The sequence below is a fragment of the Eulemur rufifrons genome, chromosome 20 (assembly GCF_041146395.1).
Source record: "Eulemur rufifrons isolate Redbay chromosome 20, OSU_ERuf_1, whole genome shotgun sequence".
NCBI lineage: Eukaryota > Metazoa > Chordata > Mammalia > Primates > Lemuridae > Eulemur > Eulemur rufifrons.
The window spans coordinates 20,761,748-20,779,622 of record NC_091002.1 but is presented as its reverse complement, the minus strand read 5'-3'; the positions used below and the strand labels follow the sequence as shown (position 1 = coordinate 20,779,622).

The following is a 17,875-nucleotide window of genomic DNA, read 5'->3' as shown; positions in this document are numbered from 1 at the left end:
GATGAAATGGATGAGCCTGCGCCAGTCTGCACTCGCCCAGGGTTTGAAGGCGCCGCCTGGCTCTTTGATGGGCTGGGATCCTACTGCTAGAAAGAGAGCAGGGAAGTCAGTCAGGAAATGAACCTTCAAACCCGGTCCTGACTCCTCCTGCAAACGGAGATGGGGAGAGGTGGCACAATTAACATGAAAAAGATCCTTCTGAGGTAAAAACCCCTGTTCAGATTTCAGTCAACATGAAGCAGGCCGACAAAAGAAATACTGTGCCCAAGTGCACATAAGTGTAACATGCACATAATACGTCATATATCTGGTAAATTTATATACAGCGTATCCTCCATAGGCTACATATATGTGTACATATCTAGATATACCTTCGGAACATAAGTACACACACAGAGGCCGCCCGTCTTATTCTAATTTCAGTGCCTAGAACAGTGCCCGGCGAGTAGCAGCTTCTCAACCCATCTGGAGAATGAATGAACACCGAGTGGACTCCCTGCACACATTAACGTAATTCATCCACACAAAGACCCTGTGAGAATGGGGTCATTATCACCCATGGTGTATAGAGGAAGGAAATGAAATGAAAGGAAACTAAGTCATTTGCTCAAGGTCACACAGCCAGTAAGATCTGAACCTAGCTTTGTCCAACCCAAGACTGTTGCCTTTTGCGCTCATACATGACGGCTAGGCCGAGAGCTGGAAGGGCACCCCCTGCCCCCAGGCCCCAGTCAAGGACTACAGCAATAACAGCATCCAGGGCTCGCATGGCCAGAAGGTACACCAGCTGGTCACTACCTGCTGGCACCCTGCAGCCCTGCCTGGGCTCTGGGGTTCACAGGTTGGGGGAGGGACGGGGGTGGAGACCAAGCAGCCTAAAAGCTTTGTTTCTTTATCATGAGACTTGTCTGGCACGGACTTTATCTTTTTAAAAACAGGTATTGCCTAGTTTTGTTTCCTTTTAGCCTAGAGCAGAAGGCTTATTAGATGATATAAGACTTCACTGCAAAACACAGGGAGTTTTAGAGGCTGCTAAGAGACTGGCCCAAGGAGCAAGGTTTTAATGGAGTTAAACAGGCTGAGTCCTTGTATCTACCGACTTGAAGGAAAAACAGAAATTTGGGGTGTGTGCTCTCAAATTCCTTTCAAGTATGGGAAAGAAAGCTCCATGACCAGAAAAGCACAGAACTGTGGAGGCCCACTGCATGCTGGAGACATCTTGGAGGCTCAGAATTACAATCAGTTAAGTTTGCCTCTGCAGAGATGGGGGAGTGGCTGATCTGACCTGTTATTTGTAACCTAGTGCTTACCCTCAGGGACAATGCCTTATTTTAGCTCCTGGTATGCTGACCCCTTCACCCCCCCACCCCAAATGTGATTTACTCATTTGTTATCCATTAAAGTTATTTAACTAGATGGACTTTGGGGAGCTAGTTTTGGGGGGTGGGTGTGTGTGTGTGTGTGTGTTTGCATCGCCAGTTAACAGTGACACCTGGTGGTAACATACAGCAAAGTAAGACCCTGCCCCCACCCCCCCAAGTTGCAAGATTTATGCCCCCTCCATACGAGGCACATTCGCTAGATAAAAGCATTAAACTGGAATGGCATCTCCGTTCTTAGCATTTACAACCTTGGTTATATCAACCACCCTCTGATCAATTTCCATTTCTAGAGTTTACAGCCTGGATGTAAAAGCCTGCCACAAAGGCTATATTTAATATGACAAATTAAAAAAGCAAACACAGGCTTGGTCATTCTTTGGAGCCAGGAAAAGCAAACAGGAGGAAGGAAAAATCCAACCATAACGCACATAAAGAGGAACTTTTATGGAGCCACCAAGTTTGCCTCCATCCCAACACGGTGAAGGCTGCTCCAGCAGATCCTAACCCACTGCCAGAGGAGCCCACAGACACATCCACATCCACTTCCTTCCAGAATGTGGGGGGCCTTGGAGCAGCCCTCTGCCCTCAAAGCTCCCTCCCCAGCCCCCCGGTGGACAGAGGACCCACTTCCAAAGCAAGCTGGTCATCTGCCCAGGGTCAGAAACTCACTGCATCTCGTCATCTCTGGATAGCTCTTTTACTGGTTCTTCCGAACACTAAGCTGAGACTTTTTTTAAGCCCCTGGCTACAGGGCTCGCCCTTGGCCTCTGCAAAAAACATACAGCTTTCTCTTCTCCCACGTGTGTGCGTGTTTGTGTGTGTGTGTCACTCTGACCGCTGTGTGGAGAATACCCAGAGGCTAGAGGGGCAGGAGAGGAAGCAGGGGACTGGTGAGGAGGCATCTTGTGGTTATCTGGGAGAGAGGTGATGGTGGCCTGGGCTAGACTGGTGGCTTGGAGGTGAAGAGAAGCAGAAAGTTTGGAGAGTGATTTTCCAAGTGAGGCAGGCAGGCTTTACTTTTGGTAATGGATGTGGGGTGTGAAAGAGAAGAATTAAGGACCAACAACTGGATGGACGGTGGGGCTGTTTGCTGAGATGGGGACTCCATCTCATTCAGGGGACCTCATTCCTCAGTACTAGTAGGTATGGCTTCAATATTAGTCAGCTCAACAACCTCCCTCTCTTCCCACAGTAATGAGGCTCACAAAGAGACCAGGTTTGCTATTGTCTCAGGCTTCTTCTCCATTTAGAGAGCTTATTAATTTCCGAATCAAGTTGCCAAATCAGCTCCTGATCAAGGACAACACTGATTTTTTTCCTGACTTCAAAATAAGTTTGCAGGTGATGTGTGTACGAAGCAATCAGCCTTGCACTTCCTCCCCCTCCCAGCCCGTCAGAAGAGAGGCCATCTGACTCAACCCTGAACGGAATGTGCTGGAATGCGCTGGAGCAAACAAAGGGAGCTGCAGTTAAGTGGTCTGGCTGTATTTTCTTCCTTCTGAGGCACCTTGAATACCAACTCAAGACTCAGCAAGGCCCAATTCCGGGTTTAATTGCTTTCAGCGGCAAAAAAGAGAAGTAGAAATGAAAAGATAATGAATTGAGAATATTAGCTTGTTTGATAGTTCTAAACTTGAAGGATGGGATGGGGTGGGTGTAGGAAAAGTGGAATGGAACAGGGAATGTGAAAGTCAGCTCTCTGTAACTCTTGGTCTTAACAGGCATCTAAAAGAATTTACTTCAAGATAAATTCATTACATTCTTGAGTTGTACTTTAAATCACAGCACAATCAGCGTTAGGGGCACCGCCCAGGAAGGACTCTTTTCACCCTAAGTTGGTTCTGCAAGGAACAGGAATGACTGGAGACAAGAAGCTCGTTGGGATGTGCCCCTGTGCTCAAGAAACCATGACTGATTCTGGGACTAAGAGATGTGACAGGAAAGGGACAGGAAGAAAAAGGAAACTGGGGAAATCAAGAGGAAAAAATTGCAAAGGACAATAAATCAGCTCAAAAGGATATTCCCATCACTCCCAGGGAGCGCAAGGTTTATAAGGGAGCAAGTTGGCTCTTCTCATTCCACAGTCAGAGCAGCCTTTTAGCCCCTCGGGGAACGAGCTGACTTCTACCTCCTGCCCACTAAGGATGATCAGGGATGTGTCTGCAGAAGCCTGGGAAGCAGGAGGGACTCTGCTCTGGGACACAGGGCTGGTCAGGTTGGAGGAGCCCCAGGGCCCACAGCAGCACACAGCGCCAGGCTGCACAGCCCAGCTTTCGCCCCAGCAGCGGGCATCCCAGGATGGCAGTTCCAGGATGCAGGCTGCTCCCAGCTGGAAGGAAAGCTGGGGACAGAAGGCCAAAGTGCACTTTGGGTCTCAAGTCTGGGGAATGCTGCTGTGCTCAGAGTCTCAGTTCACGAGTTAAAATCTCTTAGTATTTAAGGAACCAGAAGTAGCTCCTTCTGCTAGAGGTGGTACAGCTATTCTCTAATAAGCATGGTCAAAACTCCAGAAATTAGAATCACATAATTTCAGAATCAGAAAAGGCCCTTTAAGCCATTAATCTGGTGGTTCTTAATGTTCTTTGGGTCACAGACTCCTATTAGACCTGGATGGATGGTGTGGACTCTGTCTAGAAAAAGGTATGCATGCACCTGTCTGCATACGTGTACAATTCTGCATGCAATTTGCAAGGGTTTGCGGCACCGATGCCTATCTAATACCCTTCATGGAGTGTAGGCACGCCAGGTCAGGAGCCCAGCGCTTTTGCTCTGCTGTTGAAGAAGCTGAGGTATGGAAAGGTGCTGGCACCCGGTTGCCAGGCCCAGAAGTGGAGCCTCGTCTGACCGGGAGGGTGCTGTGTCTCCTCAAGCACATCGTCCTTCTGCTTTTTGACCCTCTGGAATTGTTGCTGACATTGCAGCAGAGGAAAAGGTTACTGGCAAAGACAAATGTCTAGTAAAAATACCATCTCTAGAGTTGGCACAGCTAAAGAAATCATCTTAACCTGGCAAGGAGAGAGAGAGAGAGAGAGAGAGAGAGAGAGAAAGAAAAGAGAGCAGAGATGCCTCAACTCTTATCGCCATTAGCAAATCATCTGTAATTTAGAACAAACGTAAAGAGATGTGGGTGATCAACCAGACGTACCTCCTGGCAGCCTCTTGTAATTTCACGGGCTGTTTGGTGCTGAGGTAAATCAAGCAGGCATCAGCCACTTTATTCAGGTCACCCTCACCTGCGGAGAGGAAAAATAAAACAAGCATCAGCCCTCAGACTTCATTTGGGACAAGCAGTGACCAACCGCTGTCTGGGGAAACTGGAACAGCTAGGCAAGATGCCCTGGGCTCTCTACTCCATCCCACCAAGAAGACACCAAGATAGATGGACAAACGAGGCCAAAGTAAGACTAAAGGAGGTGGACTCGAAGGGAGAAGATGGGGCCCGACTGAACAGAGTGCAACAGCAAGGGTGAGACAGATGCAGAGTGCATGTGTTCAGGTGGGCCTATCCGGTACCCACCTAGGTCCAGTCTCTCACACAGGGGGCCCAGGCCCTGTAAGACAGCCAGCTGCAACTTGAAGGCCAGCGTGTGTGAGTAAACTGGTCCAGCCCTGGCACTGATGGGAGCCTGGGTGACTAAGGAGCCAGCCAGCTTAGGCAGGACATCTTTGCAGAACCGGCTCCGTAGAAAGTCGCCACACTTGCCTCCCAGGGTACGCAAAACCTGCAAAAACATTCCCCCAGCGTGGTGAGTAAACATTGCCAAGGCAGCAAGAGAGCTAAAGAATGCTTGGTAATTGAATTTCATCTAGGTCTCTACTTGGAAAAAAAAAAAAAAAATAGAATTACTGCTGTTAATTCCTTGCCCATGGTTTGTGATTCTGACAGTTATGAATTTGGAGGTCTTTGCTCCCAAGGCATGGCTGCTTCTATCCATAAATACAGATTACACGGAGAATAATTCAAAGGAATCTTGGGTTGGATGAGTATGATTAATACCTTGATTTTTCTCTTTTTTTTTTGGTTTAAAAAAAAAAGAAGAGCTTAAAGCAGTTCACATAGATCATCTCTTGAATCTTCCTAACATCCCTTGAGAAAATACTTGTGCTTTTAACTCTAGCTAGCTGTGCAAACACAAACACTAAGACCCAGTTGCTGCTACATACAGGCATCAGGAAGGCGGTGACCGGGCTGAGGTCCCTGGGCTGAGCCAAGGCAGGAATGCTGTCACTGGAGGTGACTTGGTGTTCCTTCTGTTCAACTGCACAATCTCTTACGTACATCATCCTCATTCTATCTTTCACAACAGACAGTTTCTTTGCATGTCTCGTTTTAAACTTTCTCTAGCAGAACATATTGAAACGTTTTGCCCCACTGCACAAGACTGAGTACACAGGATAATAGGAATTTCTTTAAAAATTGGTAAGCAAGGCATAACCAGCACACAGAGTGTTTGCCAACTTTGCAGAGAACAAGGCGCTCATTTCAGGTCCCTCAGCTGGACTGCACAGGTTCTACGGACCTCAGGTGTCATCAACATGTCTGCATGACAAAAGCAGCCTCAGTTACAGCGCACACATCTTTATATTTTTCATTTTTCTACGCTTGCTGTCATCTCGGATAATCTATTAATTTTCATAAAGAAAAACAGCACATCTGAATAAGATTTGGCAATACCTCCCCACCACTCCCCTAACCTCCCTCTTTTTTTTTTCCACACACATGCACACACAGTCATTTTGTGCATTTTGCTTTGGAAAAAAACATTAACAATTTTATATATTTTAATTTGGTCCAGTATGTGCTGAAGGATCTTAGAGAAAACCAAACTACTTTTGCCACGTACATTAGATGCATTCCCGGCTTCATTTTATGTCCCTATACATCTTTTTTCTTTGCTTCGTCTTGCTTACCTTCTTCTAATTTATGTTAGCTTGCCATGGTAAATGTATCTCTGTAGGCTGTCTTAAGTCCTTTTTAGAACAAGGAAGGATATAAATAAATAAGCTAAAATATGTATGCTAATATAAGCCAAACTAAGTCAGGGAGAATAATACCTTACATATATATAGGGCTTTTAGCTTTCCAAAGCATTTCACCAAATAGTCCCATTTTATCCTTGACAACACTATGAGAAAGGTGGGATAGATGTTCCTAAGACCAACCTGAAAATGGGTGGTCAAGGGCCTTGCCCAAAGTCGCTTGGCTGGGCAGAGGATGCCCACTGCCAGAACCCAGGCTCCTTCACCTAGGTGCAGTGAAAGAACATAGGCATGAACTCACTGATCTGGGTTCTATCACTTATTAGCTGTGTGATATTGAGAAAATTCCTTAACTTCTCTGAGCTTGTTTTCACCACTGCCAAAAATGGACATAATATACCTTCCTCCACAGAAGGCTGGTTGTGAGATGAGCTTGTGCGTGGAGGAGTGCTGAGCTCACTGCCTGGCACACAGGAGGTGCTTAATAAATACCAGTGGCCTTTTTCATCTACTAGTTCACTCTGCTTCAAATTCAAAAGGAAACTGACTTGTATTTTCTTCTTTGTGCTTTTGTTATTTTCTATACTTTCTTCAAGGTACGTGACACTACAGTCAGACAAACAGAGAACCAGTCCAAAAGACCCTGGTGAGCTCTGGGCCTCCCACCTCCATCCTCATGACAGACAGGGGGGGGCATCAGTGCGGTACCTTGAAGGCCCTGAGCACTGCCAGGGGGGCGTCTCGTGTGAGTCGGTGCACGAGCGAGGGCCAGGCCCGATGTGCCAAGGGAAGGAGCTGGTTCTTGTGGGACTGCAGAACCACCACGCACAAATCCAGCACATCCAAGACCTGAAAGAAAAGGTATGATTTCAGCAGATGGTAAGGGCTGGAGACCAGATTCCTGGGATCAAGTCACCATTTAAAAAGAATGTAATTCAGAAATGCATTAATTGGATAATTGTTTACTGAGTGCTGACTACATGCCAGGCACTAGCTAGGTACTGGCGGTGGGGGGACACCTGGCGGCGGGGGACACACAGGGACAAAACACACACATTTCCTTGCCTTCTCGGGGTCTATGGTCAACTGGGGAAAGACCTTAATTAGATAGCGACCAAATGAAGAGATGATTGCCAACAAGGAGGGAAGGAAAGGGTGAAATGCAAAGAAACTAAAGGAAGGGTCTAAACCACACAGACTATCAGGTAGGCTTCTCTGAGGAAGTAGCTTCTAAAAAGAGACACAAAGTCTGAGTGCGAATAGTCGTGTGAAGAGTGAAAGAGTGCTTCTACAACTGGAAACCGTCACGAGGAAGACCCTGAGGTGAGACAGCGCTTGCTGTGCTCAGCATACAAAGGAAGGGCTGTGTGGAACACACAAAAGGGCTAAAATGGGGCTGGACCACAAACGGGTCACATGAGGAATTTTTAATTCTGTACTAAGTGCAGTGGAGAGCCATGAAAGTATCCTGAGCAGGAAAGTGACATGACACGATTCATGTTTATAAAGGTCATTCTGGCTGCTGAGTGGAGAAGGGACTTGAAGGGGGAGAGAGAAGTGAGCAGGCCCTTCAGGGGGCCACGGCACATGTTCACGTGAGAGAAGCAGAGTGACGTGGCCGCGCGATGGAGGCAGAGGCAGAGAAGTGGAGGGATTTGAGATCTGTTCTGGAGACGACATGGCTGAAACTGCTGAAGGACTGGACATTGGGGAGGGAAGAGAGGCATCAGAAAGAGCTGCTTGGGTTCAGGCATAGCAACTGAAGAGATGCCAGTGCCACCGAATGACAGGGGAGCCATGGAGGAGGGGCACGTTGAGAGGCTGGTGAGATCGAGTCCTGTGAACTGCTGCGTGGAGAGGCCAAGCAGGCAGCTGAGGTACAGGCTAATCTCACAAGAAAGATCTGGGGTAGCCCACGTGTAAACTGATTTTTTACCTTCCTTAAGAATGTTTCCTGATCTCTTATATCTCAAAGCTCACTGAAAACAGACAGCCTGCGTCAGTGTCACAGGCAGTGGTCAGCATGACAACCAATGCAGGTTTCCTGCGTGCAGACGGGCCAGCCTTCACAGAGCAGGTGCAGTGCAAGTTTGAGCCAGAGACAGAGTGAACCTGCCAACTTTAAGCAGTAAACCCTTACTGGGTGCCTACTCCATGCTGGTCCACACTGAGACTGGAACAGAAGAGACCCTGCCGTTGGGGGTGACTAGCTAGGCAGGGGAACAAGGAAAGGCTCAGTAGTACAGTGGAGAGCAGGGTAGTACAGTGGAAGTGGCCCTGGTATCACTGACTGGCTTTGAATTTGAACTCTGTCACTAACTGGACAAGTTACATTATATTTCACTGATTCAAAGATGCACATTTTCCCCCTCTGCCTGGAATGTTCTTCTCCCTGCTTTTGCCCCTTTGCATGGGTAGCTTCTTCTCAACTTTTAGAAATGTTACCATCTGAGAGAGGCTTTCCCCAAGGACCTAGTCTAAATCAGCACATAAGCTCTGTCTTACTCAACAAGGCTTGGTACAGAGTAGGTTCTCAATACATATCTGCTACATGGGCGAATTACTATGTTCTATCATATGGAACCTGCTCATTATCTTGATAGCATTTCCTCGACTTGTGTGTGTGAGTTGCCTCTCTTCCTACAACAGACAGGAGTTCCATAAAGTCAGGGATCATGTTTGCATCATTCCCTTCTATACACCTTCTGCTTGGCCTGTGGTAGTCCTCGATTAGCATTTAGTGAATGAATGAATGACTGTATGTGTCATACATACTTCATGCTAACTGTTTTATAACCCACAACTCTGTGAGTTAGGTACCATTATCTCCATTTTGCAGATGAAGATGTTGAGGCTTAAAAAGGTGAATTAATGTACTCAAGGTCACACAGCTAGTAGGGGGCAGAATTAGGATTGGAACTCAGCTATGTAGCTCTGACTCCAACTGACACTGTTAATAATTATGGTGTGAATACAGCTGCTACAAAGCCTCCATAAAAGGGAGGGTTTTGAAGAATATACTGGAGTTTGCTGATGGTATCACCCAAGCACCTACACTAAAGCCTTGAATGGAACAAGCACTCAAAAGCGCTTGCTAAATGGAACAACAGATAATGCTAAGCAGTGTCCTTGGAAGACTAAACAAAACACAGACCCTGAGATCTGAGATAATCTGTAGATGAGGGTTTCTTAGCCCATCACCCCTGAGCAAGGCAACATGCTCTCGTCACTAACTGGGCGTCACTAAAGCAGCTGTGTTGCTCGCTCCTGCTTGGGAATAGAGAGGAGTGTTGTTTTCCTTTGGGTGAGGATCTTCCGGGCGATTCTGAAAGCCCTGGCCCCCACTACCATCCCACTCCACTGTCCTGTTACTGAAGTCACTACTGTATATTTTAAGCCCTTGCTGATGGAGTGCTGCTTGGGAAATTGCCAGCAAATCAGGATGTAATATTATGAAGTGCTGGAGTTTTTCCTGGGATGAAAATGGAAAGAGAAACAGAGATAAGGGCTAGTGTTAGCTTTGGAAGAATGACCACTTTAAAGTATTAAAACCTGCATCCCACATTGAGTCGGCTCAGAAAATGATATCCTTTCCCTTGGAGATTGAATGAATCCCCAGACTTTGTGGTTTTTAATGCAAGGGGCTCAGCTCCCTGTTGGTATCTGAACTGACACAGAAAGATGTAAAACTGTCACCCCAGAGATAAATTCCTCTCGATGCCTTCTCTTGGCCACCACACATGGACCATGAGATAAGGGAATCTACTTGCTCATCTGTGTAGCCACTGCCAACCCGGCCACACCTCAGTCCTGATGCTGTGTGAATGCAGAGAGGGGGCCGCACACTGACCTTCAGGCGGATTTGCAGGTTTTTGTCTGATAACAAGTGGATGCAGCGCTCCATGACGTCTGTGGCTATTTGAATCTGCACTGGCAGCGGTGGCTCCACATCTGGACGGGTATCACTCTCGTCCACTTCGAGAGGGACTGACTGCTCCTCTGGAAAAAGAGCATAACTGGGGACAGTGTCTTATGCAAGATGCCCCAACCCAGCCTGACCCTCAGCTTTGGACTCAGGAATAGGACTTATAAGATGAAAATGTCCAGGAATGTATCCTAAGGAAACCATCTGAAATTTGGGTCAAGCTGTACAAGTCAAGATGTTCACAACAGCATCAGTAATAGCTAAAAACTGGGAAAAACCCTTGCTAGGATTTGAATGTGTCCCCCCCCACCCCCCAATTCAAGTGTTGAGACTTAATGGCCAATGTCATAGTATTAAGAGGTGGGGCCTTTAAGAGGTGATTAGGTCACGAGGGCCTCTCCCTTATGAATGAGATTAAGGCTCTTATAAAAGAGGCTTCACACAGTGTTCAGCTGACTTTCCCTTTTACCTTCCACCATGTGAGGACACAGCGTTCCTCCCCTCAGGAAGATACAGCAAGAAGCAGAGAGCAGCCCTCACAAGACAATTGAACCTACCAGCACCTTGATCTTGGACTTTCCAGCCTCCAGAACTGTGACAAAATAAATTTCTGTTCTCTAAAAATTACCCAGTCTCAGGTGCTTTGTTACATCAGCATGAATGGACTAAGACACCCTCCACTCAAGGGGGAATGGCTATATAAACTTTGGTACAGCCACATGATGGCATGTTTTGAGGTCCTTAAAATTTGTATTTAGCAAAGGTTTTAATGACAAGGGGAAATATTTGTGAAATAATATTACGTTAAAAAGAGAAAAAGCATGATACAAAATTGCATATGCAGCATGAGCACTATTGTATAAATTTTTGCATGGGAAGAAGTACAACAAAATATTAACAGTGATGAGGTAATAAGATAATAGATAATTTAAATTTTTTCCATATGCCTTTGGTCTTTTCTAAATTTACATTAATAAATATTTAAAATAAAAACACAAGACAGCAGGGTTCTCAGTTGGAGCCTTGAGGCTGCGGAGTTCCATGGCTGGTCTTTGCTCCGCCCTTCACTCTTTCCTTTCCTCTTGCTTCATCCTTTGACAATGGGGGCTGCACGTCTGTCTTCTCCACCAGCCTGTAGGAATTTCTGATGGCCAGAAACAAGCCTTACTGATCTTGGTAGCTAGGGTAGCTTGGTCCAATAGATGGGGCATGAGGTTTGGTTAGAGGAGGTTGGTTTAAGTCAGGCCTCCACAACCTACTAGCAACTTCTCATCTGGAGAAAAGGGATACAGCATATATACCTCACATGCTGATAAGAGGGTTAAAACAGATTAATGCTACCAGGTATTGCCATTCTCTCACTGCCTAGAGTGCTGCATTGCATGAGATAGGTGTAAGTTTATAAATTAAAGCAACAAAAAAGACTTGAGAGTTGCATGAAACCCAGGCCAAAATCCCCGAAAAATTTTCCTCTATCTACTTACAGCCCCCAGTCCTGCATCCAAGCCCCTATTACCAGCTGTGCTCATTTCCACTGAGCTGAGCATCGCTCCCTTAACTTTTTCCCATTTCAGTTTCCTCTGCTGGAAAGACAGAATTTTACAGTAGAGGCCGCACCTGTCTCTAACAGATGCTGAAAAGATAAATGAAAATGCATTTGTAGAATGCTTGAGTTTCTTAGAGAAAGGGACCTCAGATGGACAAGGTACATTTATGTGGTTAAAACAGAAAACTCAGGTCAAACCAACATCAAGCCAAACATTCCTTAGAATGCCAAGTATGTAGTGTGTACCTGACGAATGATAATCATAATGATGGGGCTGTGCTTTTTCTTCCCCCCAGAGGAGGATTTGCTGTTTGAAATTCACCTATTGCAGAATGTTATTTGAGGGTTGTGGATTTTTCTGCTATTGGGAGAAGGGTTTGATTCATTCAGTCTGTTCCTAGTGAAGATCAACTAGAACTAGATGATGCCAGTCACAAAGGAATGGATTCACTGACAATGCTCAAATTTTAAACAAGAATGGCAAATCCAGATTATGGGGGATCAGAATGCATCCCCTTCTTCAGTGTTGCCAGGTTTGGGTGAGGGATGCAGTTCATGAAAAGAAGGATTGGTTGGCTCAAGAAACAAATCTGAGAAGAAAAAGCCTGATAGATTTCTGATGAGAAAACTCTGTCCTTGGGGAGAGCAAAGCTCAACTCTGCATAAATCATTACTTGGGGCCTGTGATGCTTCCTTGCTATTTAGGAGAAATTTGTTGTACTTAGTTGCATCCAGCTACTGTTTCCTCTTATCCTGGAAGTATTGGCTTCAGTTCACTACAGTCTCAGAGTACAGATTGTCAAAAAAAAGAAGAAAAGAAAAAGAAAAAAAAAAAAATTCTGTTCAATTCCAACCTAACAAACTAATTTGGGACTCAGTTCGATTTAGGATAGTTCTGAGACCACCAAGCTCATTATGACTTGGCATTTTATATTTGCAGAGGAGATTCTAATAATTTATTAATCCTTCCGTGACCTGAAGCTCCAGATTGAGCTTGTGAATAAAACAACAGGCCAGAGCTTCAACTAGCCTGAACTCCTTTCTTATCATATAAATTGGTAAGAAAAACATTGAAATCTCCCACCAGTGAATAAATGGACAAAGCATATGAATAGACAATGAGCATAAGAAAAAAAAAACTGTTAAGAAAGAAGCATACGGAAAGACATTCAGCCTTGCCAGTAATCAAAGAAATGTAAGGTAAATAACAAGAACCATTTTTTACCTATTAATTTAGGAAAAAGCAAAATTGGTAACAGCCATTGTTGGCAAGGTTGTGGTGAAACCAGTATTAATCCTGCACTGCTGAAGGAAAGATATAAACTGGCACAACCTTTTTGAAAGGCAATTTGGCAAGCATTAAATTATGTTCATATCCTTGACCCAGAAATCCCACTTCTGGGAATTTAAAGAAATATGCAAAAAAAGAAAAGGTCACGTGCACAGAATCATCCACTGCAGCACTGTTTATTAGAGTGAAAGCTAGAAGCAGCCTAAATATCCCACAGGGGAATGGACACTTAGTAGCAGCTATTAAAATATTATTTATGAAATCTCTCTAGCAACATGGAGAGTTGCTTAAAACTAAACACAAAAAGGGCACAATGCATTCAAACTACAGCTGAAACCATGTAAAAAGGTGTGCAATAAAAAAGAATTTAAAAAGATTACACAAAAAATGAGAATGGCTATATTAGCATGGTGAGGTTGTAAGTGACTTCTCTTATTTCCAAACTCCCTGTAATGATGTACCATTATTTTTACAATAATCAGCTTCAAAAAGAAAAAAACAGGTAAACCAAAATAAAGTTACCTTCTTCATTATCAAAATCCGAGACATTTCCATCTGCTACATCCTTCTCTTTGAGGTAGTTCAGCAGAAACTGTTCAATGTCTTCTGCTGTGGTACTGTTCTCAAGAGTTACTGGTCTTTGGTGCAAATGACTTCCCTCTTCCCCTACATTTTGCTCTTGGAGTTGCCCGAGATCACCTGTGTCTGGGAACCACTGGGCTGTAAATAAAGTGTTATAATGATCACTTGGTTATTAACAACAGACATTAGTGCTTTATACATAGAATAAGATCTTTGCCATGGCTGCATGGCCCCCACATGATCCAGTCCCTACTTGCCTCTCCAATCTCTTCTGTCACTCCCAGATGCTCATTAACTGACCATCTTCCAGTTCCTTCAAAGTGCCACGCATTTTCCTACCTACAACCCTTGCATATGCTGCCCTTGCTGTCTGGAATACTTCACCCCCACTTTACATCTGATTAATTCCAAGTCCCTTTTCATGTCTCAGTACAAACAGAACTTGCCCAATAAAACCATCCCTTGACTCCCAAATCTAACTTAGGTCACCTATATGATGTCATCTATAATAGTACCATATTATTTCTCTTCATATCAACTCACCACAATTTGTAATTATGTATTTATTTTGTATGTACTATTCAGCATCAGAATTTCCCATTATGCTCTGCGCTCTATTAGTCACCACTAGAAATCCAAATTCGATATGCTGAGAAGAGAATGGGTGCTCAAAATATACGCTGAATGAAAACATACATGAGATTGAACACGTGCAAGTGACAAAATTCTGAGTACAGCACAGTAATAGTCATTAGCAGAATACAGGCTCTACAGAGCTTGAGAATGGACAGTCTCATACTGTATTTCTGACATAAAATACTTCAGAAGGCTGGTCATTCTCTCCCTAAAGCATTACCTTCTTTGGTGATGCTCTGATGCCCCTGATATGTCACCAAAGAAACCTTAAACACCACTGAGTCCAGTGGTTTCCAAACTGTGCCTTGAGGAGCCTTAGGGCTCTGCAGAAACGTCTTAGGGATAACAACAGGGAAGGCACCAAGAGACGGCAGGCTGAGGGAGAGGGTTCCAGGGTCTCTATCCCTTCTCCACATAGAGCAGCTCTAATTTTAACCATTTTTGTAGATCGGGGGTCCCCCAAAGCCTTCAATTCAAAAAAACCTCTTTATACTTAAAGAATGAAACAACCACCAAAAAATCCCCCGGCCTGAAAACCGCTGCTCTGGTCCAGTGCCCTCTTTTGCAGACTGGAGGGAAAAAGACTGCTAACCTTTAGCATTTGCTAATCTCCTTTTCATCAAGGAGCATCTGCACAGAGCCAGGGCAACAGCAGATGGGAAATGATGGGGCCAGGCAACAGGGAGCAGCAGAGAGCAAATGCTTGTGATGAGAGCCTTCAACCCGGTATCTGGAAGTTCCTATACGTAGGGATCAATTATGACATTTCTTCAATGTCCCATCCCCAGCTGTAAACCAGGTACTCAGTGTACTCTAAGGAATTGGTTCCCAAATAGTTAAAGCCCGGATCCAGCATTTACACTGCTAAGACTAGACACGCTGCAAAGATTATTTCTAGATTCAAGGCTAGTGCCAGACATTAAAATGTCTTTGCTCACAAATGGCTTTTAAACATATGAAAAGAAGCTCAACCTCACTCTTAATGCAAATTAAAACTATAATAAGGTGCTATTTTTCTCCCATTGGATTAGCAAAGATCAAAAGCTTAGTAATATACAGTGTGGGAGAGGGCGTGGCAAAATTGGCACTCTCTTACATTAGTGATGGAGTTTAAAATGGTATAACCTCTTAGGAGAGCAATTTGATACTCTCTATCAAAAATTTACATGTAATACCCTTTAAACCAGAGCATTTCTTTCAGGAATTCATCCTGTTGATACCCTGAGGCATGTTCAAAGTCACCTCCAAAGATATTCACTGCAGCATTTTTTTGTGTTGGCAAAAAATTGCAAACAACCAAAATGCCTACCAAGATAGGACTGGTTAAACACACTATGGTGCAGCCACACAATGGAATACTATGCAACCATAAAAAGAATGTAGCAGCCCTATACGTATGGATATGGCACCATCTCCAAGTTCTGAAATATGAGACATAAATACTTTCTTATTTTCAAAGACATCCTATTTTTTTCTTGTTACGAATAATTAGCCAACTAGTAGTTGGTACTAAGTAGTAATTTAACTGATGGTTCTTGTCCTTACTGTGGCATCTAATGCTTTTTAGTCAATGCATGTGAAACACTGTGTTTATGGTAACTCAATTTCCTAAAACATGTACTGGGTTCTTTTAGTCTCAGAGACTTTTCAGTTCTCTGAGACCAAATTTCCACTCCCATCTTAAAAGAGTGGCCCATCAGTTAGATAATCTGATGACAAACAGAACTGCTAGCATAATGGGCTACTTCAATTTGTGACTGTACCAACTCCAGCTCAGTACTATTTAGTATTCAAAAAGCAAGTATATTCTGGGTTATGTGAAAACTTTCAGAAAAGCTGTCTTTAACTTTGCTTCTGTTCCTAGGATGCCCCAGAGTCAATCTTAACCATCTCCATTTCCCTTTCTACAAGGAAGACTCCCCCTCCTCCACCTCAATTTTTTTTTTTTTTTTTTTTTTGAGACAGAGTCTTGCTTTGTTGCCCTGGCTAGAATGAGTGCCGTGGCGTCAGCCTAGCTCACAGCAACCTCAAACTCCTGGGCTTAAGCGATCCTACTGCCTCAGCCTCCCGAGTAGCTGGGACTACAGGCATGCGCCACCATGCCCGGCTAATTTTTTTTTTTATATATATATATTTTAGTTGGCCAGATAATTTTCTTTCTATTTTTAGTAGAGACGGGGTCTCGCTCTTGCTCAGGCTGGTCTCGAACTCCTGACCTTGAGCGATCCACCCGCCTCGGCCTCCCAGAGTGCTAGGATTACAGGCGTGAGCCACCGCGCCCGGCCTACCTCAATTTTTTAAAAAAAGTGCTACACATGATTCTCAACATTCCTCCTTCAGAGATGATCCCAGACATCAGGAATCTAAGGCAATTCAATTTTCAAGGCCCAAATTGAGATATCGCCTGAGATATTTCATAGGACTTTCCTTAACATTTTTTTTTTTCATCTCAAATTGAAATATGACTCCCCAGAACAGTAAAGGTGGGATATATTTGGCCTGGGGGAGCCAGTCCCAGTCTGCATAAGCAGCTAGTCAGTCTTAGGAGGGGTGACCTGAGGGTGGGCCCAGGCGTGTCTTGCTCATCGCTGACTCCCCAGTGACTAGCCCACTACACAGGCTTCTGAGAAGCTGTAAAATAAAATCCAAACTCCTTCCCTTGGCCTGTGAGGCCCTGCAGGATTTGTCCTTGACCTCCTCTCCAACTTCATCTTATACCACTCTTTCCACAATGGCCTCTTTTCCATTCTCCAAAGACCCCCAACCCCTTCTTCCCTCTGGGCCTTTGCACCTGCTGTTCCCTTTGCCTGGACATTCTTAAAAATCATAAAAAGAATGTGACAGCCCTGTATGTACTGATGGGCCCTTCTCACCCTTCAGGTCTCAGCTCTAGTGTCGCTTCCTCAGTCAGGGTCTCCCTTTCCACTCAACTGCAAGTAGCCTGTCTGTTATCCCTTGCATCAAGGTGTTTGTTCCTCCACAGTGCTTATCGGAATCGGCAATGAGCTTGTTTAATGATTTGTTTACTTGTTTATCATCTCCCACAGTTGCAGGAAAGCTCCACGAGTTTATTCATCTTGTTCACTGCTGTATCTTCACTACTTAGCAGTGTCTGACACGTGGCAGGCATTCTTTATTGAAGGAATGAATAAAAGAACATTTATGTTGTATGTGAATGTTCATGAATGAATAAATGAACGTTGGAATGGTGTCAGCTACAGGGCAGAGGACTGTCCCTGCCGTAGTCACCTTCCATGACAAAGTATCTTACATGACTTTGGCTATAAAGCCAACTGCCAAAATGAGGCCAGTGACCTTTTCCACCTGCCTCAGAGGCTACTAGCAGTACTGAAATAAATAACAGAAATATGCTCTTTGGATAAAAGGGACCCAGGTATGTATTATTTTTCAATTCAAAGATTGATTGTCCATTTGAGGGATTTTTTTTTTTTTTTTTTTTTTTGAGAAAGAGTCTTGCTTTGTTGCCCAGGGTAGAGTGAGTGCCGTGGCATCATCATAGCTCACAGCAACCT

General features: G+C 44.5%; 1 protein-coding gene across 1 annotated transcript in view; it reads right to left on the bottom strand.

Annotated features, from left to right (window-relative positions):
* The window catches only part of TTI1 (TELO2 interacting protein 1), a 46,552-nt gene that overhangs the window by 8,339 nt on the left and 20,338 nt on the right, over nucleotides 1–17,875 (bottom strand). Inside the window, exons 3-7 of the mRNA XM_069495578.1 lie at nucleotides 13,647–13,844; nucleotides 10,213–10,361; nucleotides 7,071–7,211; nucleotides 4,900–5,104; nucleotides 4,528–4,615 (exon numbers count right to left, since the gene is read on the bottom strand). Of these exons, the coding sequence (XP_069351679.1) occupies nucleotides 4,528–4,615; nucleotides 4,900–5,104; nucleotides 7,071–7,211; nucleotides 10,213–10,361; nucleotides 13,647–13,844 (781 nt within the window). The remainder of the gene's footprint in view (nucleotides 1–4,527; nucleotides 4,616–4,899; nucleotides 5,105–7,070; nucleotides 7,212–10,212; nucleotides 10,362–13,646; nucleotides 13,845–17,875) is intronic.